This window comes from Alligator sinensis, unplaced genomic scaffold (genome assembly GCF_000455745.1).
Source record: "Alligator sinensis unplaced genomic scaffold, ASM45574v1 scaffold489_1, whole genome shotgun sequence".
Classification (NCBI taxonomy): domain Eukaryota; kingdom Metazoa; phylum Chordata; order Crocodylia; family Alligatoridae; genus Alligator; species Alligator sinensis.
Genome location: NW_005841901.1, coordinates 2,620,266 through 2,634,641, shown reverse-complemented (window position 1 = coordinate 2,634,641; position 14,376 = coordinate 2,620,266). Strand labels below are relative to the sequence as shown.

Sequence of the window (14,376 nt, the reverse complement as noted above, 5' to 3'; positions counted from 1 at the left end):
ATATATATATATATATATATATATAAATGCACATACACACCTAATTCACAACAATATATATTCAAACCTTGAAATGTAACAGAGACAAATGGTATAAATAGCTACTTTACTTTTAAAATGACACATATAGGAGAAGCTCTTGACCAAAGATTCCAAGTTTTCTGATGGCAAAATTTCAAACAAATGTAAAAGTACAGAATCAGGCTCTTAAACCCACCCCCTATTCACTTTTTCTGGCATCTCCTTCATTCCATTACTGTATCTCAGAACTGTTTTGCTGTTGGGCACCAAGGCCTAAATCAGGAAAGCAAGTAAAATATTAATTCAAGAAACAACAAATGATAGAAATAATATTAGAAAGGTAAAGCTGGGAAGGACCTTAAGAGGTCATGTAGCCCCACTCTCTGCAGAAAGGCAGGATTAGTTACTCCAGACCACCCCTGGCATCTATTCTGAAAGATCTTCAGTGAAGGGAGATCCCACAACCTTCCTAGGTAGCCTTTCAGTGCAAAACTATCCTTATAATTATAAATGTTCTCTGATGTGGAATTCCTCTTTAACCAGAAGACATTCTTCTCTAACCTCAGGTTCATGATTTACTATTGCTGATGACAGTCATTTACAATAATGACACAGAATCCCATGCTTGGGTACTGAGACATAGGGTAGCTATATTTGGATTGAACATGAGGGTCCTTCCTTTGAAAACAGGTAAAGTTCGCAGTTATACTATCTACCACAAGCTTTTTTTAGTACAAAACCCGATGGCATTCCTATTGATACATATATATTGCTTTGCAAATTCTTCATAGCCAGTAGCTTTGATACCTTCATGTTTCTATTCAGAAAAGTTGGGATAAAAATATACAGAGGTAAATTACATCTCCTTCTGCCAGTGAACCTCACTGAGCCATAGAAGGGACTTGCCAGGGAAGACATTACTGCTCAAGCTTTCACTTATAAAGATGCTCTGAAAGAAGAAACTACCAAGGAAAGGCACTGAATCAATAAGTTCTAGCACCAGGGCCACAGCCTCAGATCAGATGGAGCCAACGACTTTTTGAGTTGCTCTATGAGTCTATTCTCTCACACTGAAGTAGTGACATGTTTCTTCAGCCTTGCTTTATTTGTTTAATAGATTTTTTTTTTAACATCCAGAGGTCTCTACTGGCATTTCAGCTGAAATACTGAGGACTGAACCATAGGTCTTCAGACCAAAATGAATGAAAAACTACAACTCATGCTGCATTTGGGGGTGGGTGATAACTGGTATCCTCTGTGGATGGGAAAAGGAGGGACTAGTTACACACTCAGCAGTAGCCTGCTTGAGTCTGAGTAAATATGGCCTGTTTCATATAAGAAGATTAACAACTGAGTTGGAAAAATACTGCCTTTGTTCCCCAGTTGCACCACCTTTGGCACTCCCGGTTCCTTTATTTTATCTCCTCTAAAAGCCTAACAGAGAGCATCAACAGGTGAGGGAGGTAATTTGATAACATTTCACCCTCATTTCAAAAGTAGGTCCAAGTCTGCCCAGGTCTCTGTGCTGACCCACTGAACTAGCAATCACAGAAACTGTTGTGCCTTAATCACCAGCACACCATGGAGTAATTTAACTAGCATCATGTCCAGTTGCTTTCCTTTCCCAGCCCAGAAGCCTACTTATGCCTGGGTTACTTGGGGGCAGCATTTGGCATAAACCTGGAGGAAGGTTCAAACTCACACTGCTGATCCCGTAGTATGATATATCAGCCACCCCTGACTCATGCAGGGGTATATGTATGTATGTGTGTGTGTGTGTGCGCATGTATAATACATATGTATGTATATGTGTATATGTATTAAATATGTGTGTGTATACACACACATACACACACACAATCATGTGTGTATATAAATAACACATGATATATATATATATAACATATATAAACTCATATATAAATATATAGAGGGCATATATAATGTATAACACACACACATGCACGTACACACATACACATAAAAAATAACACATCTGCAAACACTCTCATGTATTTGAAAGCAAAGAAGCAGAAGTATCTGGTAGGACTGTCGATCTAATAGACAACAGTTTGTCTCTCACATGTGGTCCAGACATCTGTTTAAGTGCTTATCTGAGTGAAAAGCTGATCTTTAGCATGATGATAGTGCTGCACTTACACTGATATGTCCCTCAAAGACTCTGAATAACATGTTTTTAAAATAACCAGATTATTTTTGAGCAGGCGTAAGTTGGAAACAGCAGCAGATAGGTGGTGACTGTTCATCTTCTCACATCTAACTTGCCACAAGTAGACCCAGAAGTTTGGGGCTCTATTTTCCCAGCATAGCAGCCACAAAACTTTCATGAATCTGAATGGAGCCATTCTCATGAGTGCCAAGACATTTCAGAGCTTGATCATGAATATCAGCTCATTCTCATACTGCCTAGTGTGCTTACTACTTCAGTCCCAGTGAACAAGCTGTATTTCCCACGCTCCATGTCCCAGGTGATAGCTAAAGGGAGGGGTGTCAGAAGGACACAGTGGGGTGCCTAACTCTGGGGCTGCTCACTGCTGCCTACCTCACTGCTGCCTGCCCGCTGCCTTGCTTCACTCTGCTGACACTTTCTGGCAGTGGGTGCCTTGGAGCACAAGGCATTCTCAGAGTCAAGTGGTGTAGAGCAACAGTGGAGTTTGCTGCTGCCCTCCACTTTTCCCCATCAAATTCTGATTTTCTTTGCCCTCTGGACAGGGGTTGGTGGCAAAAAAATAGGGTGATAGTTTTCCCTTGGCAGCAGTGAACTCCCCTGCTAGTTTAGAGAACTATAGCTACCTATATACATGCTTGGGGGGGAGGGGGAACATTTTAATTAGAGTGGTTTTTGGAGATCTGCTTTAATTAAAATGCCTTATTGTCATGTGTACTAAGCCTCCACGGGTTTAAAAATGGCCATGGGATGCATTATTTAAACTTCATTTGACCAGGTTTAGATAAAGCACCCCAGCAGCCATTTTAAAACCTACAGGGGCTTATATACATGGTGATGAGGCCATTCTGGAGCATTCTAATTAGAACGCAGAGCAGATTCAATTAATTAAGTCTGCTCTGGCACGTTCTAATTAGAATACAAACCAGCATATATATCGTCTCCCTATGATTCCCAGAATGCCTTGCATTCTATGAGACTTCCTGGCTCTTTGCTGTGTTCCTCTGCCTGCAATTGAGAAGGTAGGAGGAGGGCAGTGAAGAGGGGTGAGAGAAAACTGTCCAGGGTGCATTTTTTCTGTGCTATGCTTCTGTTATCTACAGATGTTTATTCATCATTTTAAATATCACAAACTACTCGTGAGAGTCTCCTGACTGAAAGCAAGCCACCAGCATGTTTTCAATGTACAATATCATAGACATTATGGTTTGCTGATAATGAAGTTGATTGACATACAGGTGACTCAGCTAAAGCTCCCAAGCTGTTCTCAGAGGATGCCTTAGAAGATAGATTTTATTTCTATTCATCATTTATTTCTAGTCATTATTTTCTTGTAATTGGCTCTGTAACAAATGTTTCTTTGTGGAAAGTGGGGTCTGTGTGTATTCAACCACAGGCCAACAGGATGAAAAGTTGTGGATTCACACTTTTTCATTCCTTTAAATTCCTCAGAAACCAGTCATATTTTCAGAAGGCTTAGTGAAGACACCCTTCCCTAAAATATGCCTTTTTTTGGTTCTACACAAGCCACTTCATGGACTGTCCATGGTCTCATTGATGTTAAGGAAGCACCTCACAATGTGTCAAAAGAAAGACATGCAGAACGAATGACATCATGCTTCAATATACCTAATCTTGCTCTACCTATCTGTGTTTCCAGTTTTCTGCTGCACCATGTATTACGCGGTGTTGGTCCAAGGGTGGCTATATGCAGAATTAGAAGTTATGTGACAGTGGGCACATCTACATATACAGTTAATGTGACTGAATAAACTCCAGTGCAATTTGAGCTGAAGTAAACTAATCTGGATGTCACCATCTACACGTGGATTTAAGCGCAGTAATTTACTTTGCCATCAGACAGTACTTGTCTAATGGTGGGATTATCTAATGGTGCAGTAAATTATTCTACACCAGCCTAATTGCCACGCACGTGTAGACGATGACACTTTACTGTGCAGCAAATTAGTCTACTGTGAAGTAAAGCACACATGTAGATGCACCCACTGAAATTTGACTGGATAGTGGCTGAGCAGCAATTCAGCAGGGGGAAAAATCAATTTCCCACTTATGATTCAGAGTTAGGATGTGCTCTCATAAGAAGGCAATGCCAAAGGCTTTTCAGCCATGGCAGGAAATTTCCAAACCTCCAAAGTAAAACCCTTTACTAATGTGATCTATGCATGAGCTGGTAGACTGAGGCAAAAAAGAACATCAGAAGCTCTCAGGGAAATTCCAAGCAACAGCGAAGCTTGATCATATTCCTAATCCTTATTTGCTATTCACAAATTGTTCACAAAAATATTCAGCCTGTGTAATATGGGCTATTTTGATCTTTCCATAAGTCATGTCTGAACTACTCACAACATAGTTATATTAATTTTAAACAAGCAATGGAAATACAAGTCCAATGCAAAAGTTATGTACAAAGCAGTGTAAGTTAGATACACTAACAATGTAAATTAGTTACCCTAACTCAGATCTCCATTCACTAATTTTAGACTCTCTTAGGTCTACTTGGTAGATTACTCTACCAACGTGCAAGAAGGACTAATTTACCCTCTGAATTTACAAATATAAATTAGTGTAAGTGGTCGAATGCTGTACTTTATATGAAGAGGGAGAAAATCAAGACACTGAACTGTGTTCTAAATAGAAACTTAATGGAACTCCAGAAATTGGTTGCTTAACAGAAGTGGATCAGAACTCTAATTAAGACATTTGGGATATACTGATATGGTCTCCTAAGGCAGGGTATTGCTTAAGAAAAATGGTCACTGCTGGTGTTTTTCGCAATTCAGCTTAAGACTCTATTTTAAAATTCAAAATTACCAACATATATTTTTCCATATGTATTTGGGCTCAATAAAGAGCCTTGGTACCAGTGGCCCTAGCCAATAACTGTAGCAAAAGTCTTTTGTTATGGTTATGAAGAAACACTCTGTTTTCATGGTTAGCTGATATAAACATGTCGGCTTCTGTTTTTACAGAGTCCACATCACTTAAAATCATAACTGAAGTGGCTCTTTCGCTTTTCAGCAGTACCTGAAACAATGAAGGACTCCCTCCAGCGTGGTAGGGACAAGGATCGAATTCCATTGGAAAAGCTCCCTTTATAACCAGAATGTCCAGCAACTTTTTGAACCAGGATTTTCCCTCCTGAGTTGTCAATTATACCACTACAAAGAAAGCAATATGAAATCAGAAAGGAGCCACAGAAACTTAGAAACAAAACCATCCAAGAAATATGGAACATTTTTAAATGACATACTATCCTATAACAGTCTTCACTGAAATATGGGGAAGTTTGCTGCTGAGAAGCATTTGTATTTCTTCAACAATGGAAAGCTCAGTTTGTTATAAGAGAGACTATGTATTTCAGACACCTGTGTTTCTGAGCCAGACCTGAAGATGTGGCTGAAGGGGTAGCATTCTATCTATCTCCATCCATGCACAGCCCAGGGAAAGCACTTGTCTATTTTGATTTAAGTACTTGCACATCTGTAAGCAAAGGGTTGAATTCTATGCTGTATTATACTCTGCAGATCCCTGCTGGCTTCAGTAAAATGAGAAGGAAGCTACAGTAAGTTGAGGCTTCTCCTTTCAATGTTGACTGTTTTAACATATTCTTGTCAACTTAAGAAAAATAAAAGGAAACTCACAAGTTTCATATACCATAGACAGACAACATCACTAACAAATCCAAACACAAATGGGTCTTCTAGAAAACAGAGACTTACTGTTCCAAAATATAGGTTTTTGCCTTTTTTGAGTTATAAGAGAAAATGACTTCACCATCAGTAGTTGAAGTTAGGCTTATCTTTTCTCTTTGGGATATTCTACACTCTGATATTCATGCACAATTCCCATTGTATTTAATGGTAATTGTATGCAAATACTTGAGGGAGTGATATGTTTTTTGTAAAGCCAAAGAGAGGTAGCTATCTGTGTTATGAAGTAAGCTTCTGCTTACAAAAGCTTATACATCTCTGATTCAGTTAGTCTATAAGATGCAAATATACCCTGCCTTCTGCTTGACTTCAGACTAACTGGAACCTCTTTTCCCTTTGTGAACAGCAATTTACTTCCAAACTTAAGAGCAGATACAATTCCAGCCAGCAGATGGCAGCAGTACATATAGATACATATGTGTGTGTCTAGGCAGGGTTGAGTCAATACAAGATTGAGTTAAGATAGTCAATATCATTTTTTATCTATTCCCCCATTCATTAAGGGACTCAAACTTTCCCTGACCTTCCTTTTGTTGCTAAGACAGACAAAACTCTTGGGCTTGAGGCAGTATCTTTTATTAGACCAGCTAGATAGTAGCAAAACAATTTCTTTCCATGCAAGGTTTTGGGTCCAATCACTCTTCGTCAGGTAGAGGAGAGTTCAAAGAAAAGTTCTCACAGGTAGAAAAGAAACTTCATCTTGTACAGGGGAGGTAAAGGACGCTGAGGTTCCCCTGGGTTTCAAAGTCCATTTGTGAAAAAGTTGCTCTGTGAATATGTATTTTGTTGCTAACATATTGTAGAAACCCTTCTTGTTACCCTCACATCTCTTGCTAGCTGCAACTCCAGTTGCACTTTGGCCTTCCTGATTTCATCCCTGTGTGCTGGACCAATACTCTTATACTCCTCCCTAGTCATTTGTCCAATCTTGTAAGCTTCCTTTTTGTGTTTTAGCTCATCGAAGAGCTCCCTACTAAGCCAAACTTGTCTTTTGTATTAACTTCCTTGCCCCATCTTACCTAATTTAAAACCAATCTAATAGGTCAATTAAGCTGTCCATGCCATTTGGGGCTATGATCTCATCAGATCACATCTGAAAAGATCTGAACCAAGCCAAAATATGAATAGGAGAACTCAAAGCCTGGAAGTGGGGAGAAGGAAAAGAAGAAATCCTGAAAGATTAATTGAGTGATTCCTTTCCAAGTCAATACTGGACTTCTCTTGAATGGCATTAAAGTACATCTATTGGAAATTATTTTCTATGTAAGGCACAAAACCCTGAATCTTGAATATTCCTGGTTACTAAGGTATTGCCCCAAACAATGGGTGAAGCAACAGCTGCACTTCTAAGTGAATATGGAGGTTGTGGGATGGTGCTGTGTCAGTGAACTAACTTATATTCCACTAATGAGCTGTTGGCACTTCAGTGTAGCAGACACAACCTAACAGAGTTACTTGTTTCCCTTCCTGTACCTTTTTCTGTGGCATGAGGGCACATCACTCAGTACTTGTAGGGGAGGCAGTCAGTGGATGCTCTTAGGGTATTTCCAGCTCAAGCAATCCTACTAAAGCACAGGCTCAACTCTGTTGCCAATCCCATGATACTACTGATATTGCTGTTGTTAAGTTTTTACTCTATCACGCATTGTGATATACATACATGTATGTAAAAATAATATTGCAACAACAAATAGTTATTTACTACACATATCTGGGTGATCTGGAAAACTCTAAGCTCTTCTGTAAAGCTGATAAATACCCTCAAGAACAAATAACTTCAGTGGATGTTCGGGGTGCACAGCACTTTAAGTTTGATCTCATACATAGACCAGTGGTGCTCAACCTTTTTGTCTAGTGGGCTGGATGGGCAGTGCCCAGTCTTTCCATGGGCTGGATCCAGCCAGCAGACTCAGTTAGGCACTCAGGGCAGGCTCAGTGAGGCTGGGGGTGGGGGGCAGCCTGGCCCTGATCCAGTCATGCAAGCGAACACGACTTAGCCCCGTGGGGGCAAGAGGGGGCATGGCCCAGCCCCAATCCAGTTCCATGGGGGCAGGGTCACAGCCTGACCCCACAGGGTGTAGCCCAGCCCCAACTTGGCCAGGTGGGAGGAAAAGGGGCATTGCGTGGCTTGGATCTGCCAGGGAGGGGGACAGGGGCACTGGCTGTCCCAGACAAACTGTGCAGGAGGAGGGGTTGTGGTCCAGCCTCACCTGGGCTCCAAAGAGGGAAGGAGGCAGGGCCCAGCCCCAATCTGGATGTCCAGGGGGAGCTCCAACTCACCAGAGGGGGCCTTGGGGTTTTGGCAGCAGGGAGGGGATGCGATATATTAATTGCTAGCACTCCCCCACTGCCAAATTTCCTGACTCATGGGTAGCCCCATGGGTCAGATGCCAAGGCTCAGCAGGCTGCATTTGGCCAGCAGGCTGGAGGTTGTATACTCCGATATAAAATAAATGTCCCTCTCGTGTTCTTTTTCTATAAAATCGCAGTCTGTAGTCAAGTCCACCAGCACAGTTTAGTAAGCCTCAAAGCCCATTTTGTTATACTGGCATTTTGTTGGAGTGGTTGTCTGACCTGTGAATAGCAGCACCGCACACGCTGGAAAAAGAAGCATAAATATCTGTGCCATAAACACGGTATTTTACATCTTGACATCCGGGTGGACACTTTACAATGAATTCTGGATTGATTATCTTCCCAGCTTTGACATCACAGTCGATCTGAGGGACGTCTGTGAATGCAAAATAGTTGTAAAGTGAGATTTAATATCCTCATGGTTGAGTAACCATGTAATGCAACTTTGTGCGATAGGGTGTTATGCGTGCCATTCATCGTGCAATTGGGCTACAGTCTCTGGACACCAGAAATGCCTGTACATAATGCTTAAAAATACAAGACAAGGGATGTGAGTGTCACTAACAATGGAGTGAGGAAGTGGGCATCAGTTATCCCAAGTATAACTTGCTTTAAATGGAAAATCTCCACTGAACTCTCCCATGTTAAAGACTTATCACCATGGGCTAGATTGTGGCACACAGTGAGGGAGGGCAGGGAGCTATTGTGTACACATGAGACAGTTTTCCAGGACTCCCCTTGTGGCCAGGCTGCTCTGTATCACCCACAAGGTAAGGCTGTGATTAAATGCCACAGCTAGAGCCCACGACTTAACAGCAGGCTTGCATTTTAACTGGCCTGGCAAAACTGAACATACAGAAACTTCCTCCTAGGACTGTAGGTAGAAATTGCACATCTTTGTATATGGGACATAGAACACACCTTTCACAGGAGTTAAGATATGTGTATTTCACTTCACTGTGTGCTCATTACAATATATCAATGCCTCGCCACCTAGGTTTTTATACCATGCTCTTCATTGCGGTATTTGAGTATGCAGTATGCTTTTGCTGGACCTATTTCACTCTGATGTGTCACTTCATTATGAGATGTGCAGTCATGTTCAGAGAGGTTGTGTATTGCTGTATGTTTCTAATTGCTCTTTAGAGAAGCCCAAGGAGTTGTTGAGAGATAATCATAGCCTCACTCATATTTGTTTCTGCATCAAGTGCTTCTATTGTAAAGCATACTGGCATGGTAGAGGGACTACTTACAGAGTTTGGGCTTTTTGGTCTTCTTTGTGGCTTCTTTAGCTGCACTGGCACAGGTCAGACACAAAGCTAAGGCAAAGAAAACAATGTCAGGCAAATGGGTGACTGCCAGCACGAGTCAGCAGAAGCCCCTATACTTGGAGTTCCTAGACCAGTGGTTTTCAACCTGTGGTCTATGGGCTCCTGGGGGTCTGCAGACTATGTCTAAAGGGTCCATGAAAGATGACTATGATCAAAGTATGTGAATACCCACACTTACACTTCAAAGGGGTCCACACCTCCATTCCAAATTTTTTAGGGGTCCACAAGTGAAAAAAGGTTGAAACCATTGTACTAGAACCAGGATGAATCATCATAAAAATTAAATTGACATTTTCTACACAGAAATCAGAAGTCTATCTAAAGTGAAGTCTGCTTTAAGATGGCTTTTGCTCTGGGTGGGGCTTTTCACAAAAGGGTAAAAATGGACTTTGCTGGATCACTTTTACACTCAGACACATGCACAATCACACACAAGCACTCTCTCTCTCACCCCCCCGCCCCCCACCTCTGCCCGGCTAATGTGAGGGATTCACTGCCAGAAGATATTATTGAGTCCAAGTGCTCAGCAGATATGAGAAACTCATAGACATTTGCAAGGAGTAACGTTTTGCATTCAAAAGCTTGTCTAATTTTATCCCAAATAAAAGTTGGTTCAATAAAAGTGATCACCCTAAGAAATCCTTGCCTCTTGAATAATTTCTGGACCACCATGGCTACAACATCACTTTTACACTAATGCAACCTTCCATGTTTATGTTTAATAGAATAAAAAATGTCAGGGATGTAACATGCCTTATGGCAAACTAACAATTAGCTGAGGAGCTTGGGAGGGTCTGTTAGAAGGAAAATTTCCCTGATGGGCAAGTCTTGCTATAATACCACACAACAGGGATTGTAGAACCCTCCTGAAGCAGCTGGTACAGCGCACTGAGGAAGACAGGATGCCAAACGATATGGAGCACTAGCCTGATCTGGTTTGGTAGTTCCCGGTATCCTGTCTCAATTAGTGTGTTGAAGACCCAGTTATGCCTTGACACAGCCAATGGTAAGTGGGATATGTATTGTTATGATGAGAAATACATTTTAAAATATTTTCTCATTTGTTATCGGATGTCCATTGGCTGACCAGGTGCCATTTGTAATATTCATTTCCCTGTGTTTATTTTTCTTTTTAAAGTCCTATACTGTGGTTATTAGCTACATACTGGGTATGTCTACACGTGCAAATGCAATGGGGTGGGTTTACTCTACAGTAATTTACTCTAGAGTAAACCCACCCTGGGTAGGCATCTGCACATGTGGGGAAGCAAGAGTAGATTTGCTGCTCCTGGCAGTAGTCTGCTTCTGCCTCCACCAATCCTGCACTGCCCCCCAGCATCCAAGGGGAGCTCTAGGCTCCACCTGGGTGCTAGCCCAGGGGCTGGCAGGGAGCATTAGGCCAGGAGTCTTTTGCCGGGGGCTGGGACATTGCTCTCTGCCCCTCAGAGCTGCCTGCTGCCGGGGTGGCTCCACCACTGAAGCACAGGCAGGGACAATGTCCTCCTGCCCTGGCAGCAGGGAGCTCCCAGTCCCTGCTCCGCAACTGTGATCCTAGAGCAGGGGATTGGAGATTCTTATCTCCCAGCTCCAGCTCTGCAGTCAGGGAGTGGGGGCTGGGAGATCTCTGCTGTTTCCCAGCCCTGGATCCATTGTTATAGAACTGGGGCTGGGAGATAAGAATCTCTGTGGTTGCAGAGGTGGGGCTGGGAGATAAGAATTGCAGTTTGGGGGCTGGGAGCTCCCTCCTACTGGAGAAGGGGACATTGTCCCCACCCAGGCTCCAGTAACAGAGCCTGCCCAGGCAGCAGGCAGCTCCTGGGGGCAGGGAGCAAATTTCTGCCCCCTACTGCCCAGCTGACTGGGAGTACATTTGCTCCTGGTTGGCCATTTACATGTGCCATACTGCACAATAATTACTTGTGAGTAAATTTGCTACTTGTATTTAGAGGTAGCAAATTGACTCTTGATAACAGCAAATTACTGAACAGTAAGTATCTGCATGTGTAGATGCCAATACTTACGGCACAGTAATTTGCTTTAAGCATGAGTTAAGCATCTCATGTAGACATGCCCACTCTCACCTTCTTAGTCTTCCCTCTCTCCCATCTGGGTTTGCTTTTGTTCATAGAGCCTGACCACAGTGCCTTCTGTGCACTGAAACACTCACTGCTTGGGTGTGCTTTTCAAGTTCCTTGGCTGTATTATGCACACATCTTGGTTGAGCTATATTAGGGGAGGGCAATTATTTTGGGTGGAGGGCCGCTTACTGAGTTTTGGCAAGCCATTGAGGGCCACATGACAGGCAGTTAGGGGCAGATAAATATTAACTTCTAAATTTTTTAGGGGCCCCACGGGCTGGATAGAATGGCCTGGCGGGCCGCATACAGCCTGTAGGCCGCATTTTGCCCACCCCTGAGCTATATGGATCCCTCTTGCTGATTCCTCACATGCCTCATAGGACACTCACTACAGATGAGCCAAATATTCTAAAAAGGAACTTGCCAAGTAGCCTTCCTTCACTATATCCTCCTATTTCCCCACTCTTTACAAATTTATTCAAGGTTTGTTCCTCTCTACACTCACAGTGGAGAAGGTCATGGCCAGAGATTTCCTTGGCAGTTCTGTACAATCTCCACATTTTACAGCCACATAAGGTTACATGAGACTCAGTAAGCAATTAGCAACTTTGCATGCAGTTTGGTAATTCCTTCTATTCCCTGAATCTATCCCTCTTCCAAGTCTTAACACCCATATTTCTTTTTTTGTTTTGTTTCTATATCCGCTGATTCCCCTTGGAGGAGTTCACTGAGAGGAGGTAATACTTTTCCTTAGCTAGGTATATATAATTTGTTTAGACCAGTGGTGCTCAACCTCTGGCTGGCAGGCCAAATCTGGTCCATGGAGCCACATCAATTTGCCCAAGGAGTTCCCCAGGGGTCTGGAAATTTGGTGGTGGGGGAGCAGTGGCAATTAACACTGACACCATTTCCCAAATTTCCAAGTCCTGTGGGCCAGATAACATGACCCTGTGCATGGAACCAGGGTCTCAGGTGTGATCTGGTATGGAGTACGATCCAGTGCGCAGAACCAGATCTGATCTGTGGGCCCTGGGGCTGGGGCCTGATGTAGAGTGTGGGGCTGGGGCTACATGCCTGCCCAACCCTGTGCACTGGGCCCACATACTGGATCCAGCCTTCAGACTGACCCTGCACCACACATTTGACCTACAGGGCCAAAAGGTTGAGTACTACTGGTTACTGGTTTAGACTGTGAGCCACACCTCAAGTTCTATTCATTCCTAGGATAGATTCAAATCCTTTAATGGCTGCTTTTTTGCATGATCTGGCTTTAATTGCAAAGAGGATGGACGAGTGAAGAAAAGGAAGCAGCAACCAGCTCTTTGCCATGCTCTCCACCAACTCCACCAAATCTGAGACCAGTTCATGCCAGATGGGAAATCTGACCCCTGTTATGGAAGAGTGGAACACTGGAACAGTGCCCACCATTACATTCTACCCTTTGACCTCTAATTTCTTCAGTAACCTCCTAACAAAGGCAGAAGGCAGGGCAGAGTAGCACCCTTCTAACTTAGTTTCTAAGGGCACCTATGCATGTGCTGGATGCCTGCTCTGACACGTTCTAATTAGAATGCATTGGAGCAGACTTTATTAATCAAATCTGCTGGAGCGTGTTAATTAGCATGCTCTAGCAGCCTCTGCATCACATGTATTCACTGTCCCTACACTTCAAAATGGTGGTGGGAGCACCGTGATTTTGAAGTGTGGCATGCTGTATAGAGAGCTTTCAGAGCCACTCTAACACCCCTCCCCACCCCAGAACATGTGTAAAGATGCCCCAAGAGTCTAGCTTTATCAGCACAATCCCACCATAGATGTACTCATTATAGCCCATGTGCAATCCACATGAGATCTAGAGATCGCCAATTAATTAATTAGTGGTCAATTGATTAAATTTTTTTGTGTGGAAAAGTCAAGAAATTGGGTTAAAATTGCTGAGACAGGACCCCCCCACATCTTCTACCATGAACCCAACCAGCAGTGAGCAGGCCTAACTGACCAGAGGAATCCTGTAGCCACTGACCAGCCAGCACTGGAGAACACAAATCCACTTCCAGAGTTGTTGAGCCATCTTGGAAAGGTTTTTGTGCTGTTACCTCATTTTTTTTCCTTAGGGGAGTGCTTCTCAGCAAATATTTGAATGACATTGTCAACCGAGACATAGTGTTGAGATCATTCAGACTTTCAAAGTTTAAAGAAGGCTTCCAGTTTTCCACAAATCATTGGCCCAGCACTATATTGTGAGGACCTGTCAAATCTTTGGGTGTGTAGGCTTTCACTATGCACTTACCCAAAATGACTGCAATAACTGACACCTTCATGATGAGGAAAAACAAAGTCCAAGAGTTTCAACGGGGTGTACTGAAAGGGAAAAAAAAAAATCAATGCTATCGCATTTGCATTCAGGGGTGTTATAGCTATTCTGGGTGGTGGTGTAGCAAGAAAACTTTTTTGCCTGCCTCCCCCCCGGCTCCAATATGAAGCCTCTCCATATGGCAAAAAGCCCCTTTTACAGTATTTGCCCCCTTTTGGGGATGCTTTCTCTTTTCTACCTTTTCTTCCTCCCTCCCTCTTCTTCTTTTATTATATTATTATTTTTAAAGAATATAAGGTGTACTTGTAATAAAAATATAGTTTGTAGATGCTTTTATGGGTATAAAATAGTATTCTGC

General features: G+C 42.7%; 1 protein-coding gene across 1 annotated transcript in view; it reads right to left on the bottom strand.

The window, feature by feature from the left end:
* Positions 1-14,376, bottom strand: part of VIT (vitrin) — a 114,053-nt gene that overhangs the window by 50,876 nt on the left and 48,801 nt on the right. Inside the window, exons 2-5 of the mRNA XM_006018418.2 lie at positions 13,995-14,065; positions 9,549-9,614; positions 8,515-8,671; positions 5,255-5,388 (exon numbers count right to left, since the gene is read on the bottom strand). Of these exons, the coding sequence (XP_006018480.1) occupies positions 5,255-5,388; positions 8,515-8,671; positions 9,549-9,614; positions 13,995-14,025 (388 nt within the window). The 5' untranslated portion in view covers positions 14,026-14,065. The remainder of the gene's footprint in view (positions 1-5,254; positions 5,389-8,514; positions 8,672-9,548; positions 9,615-13,994; positions 14,066-14,376) is intronic.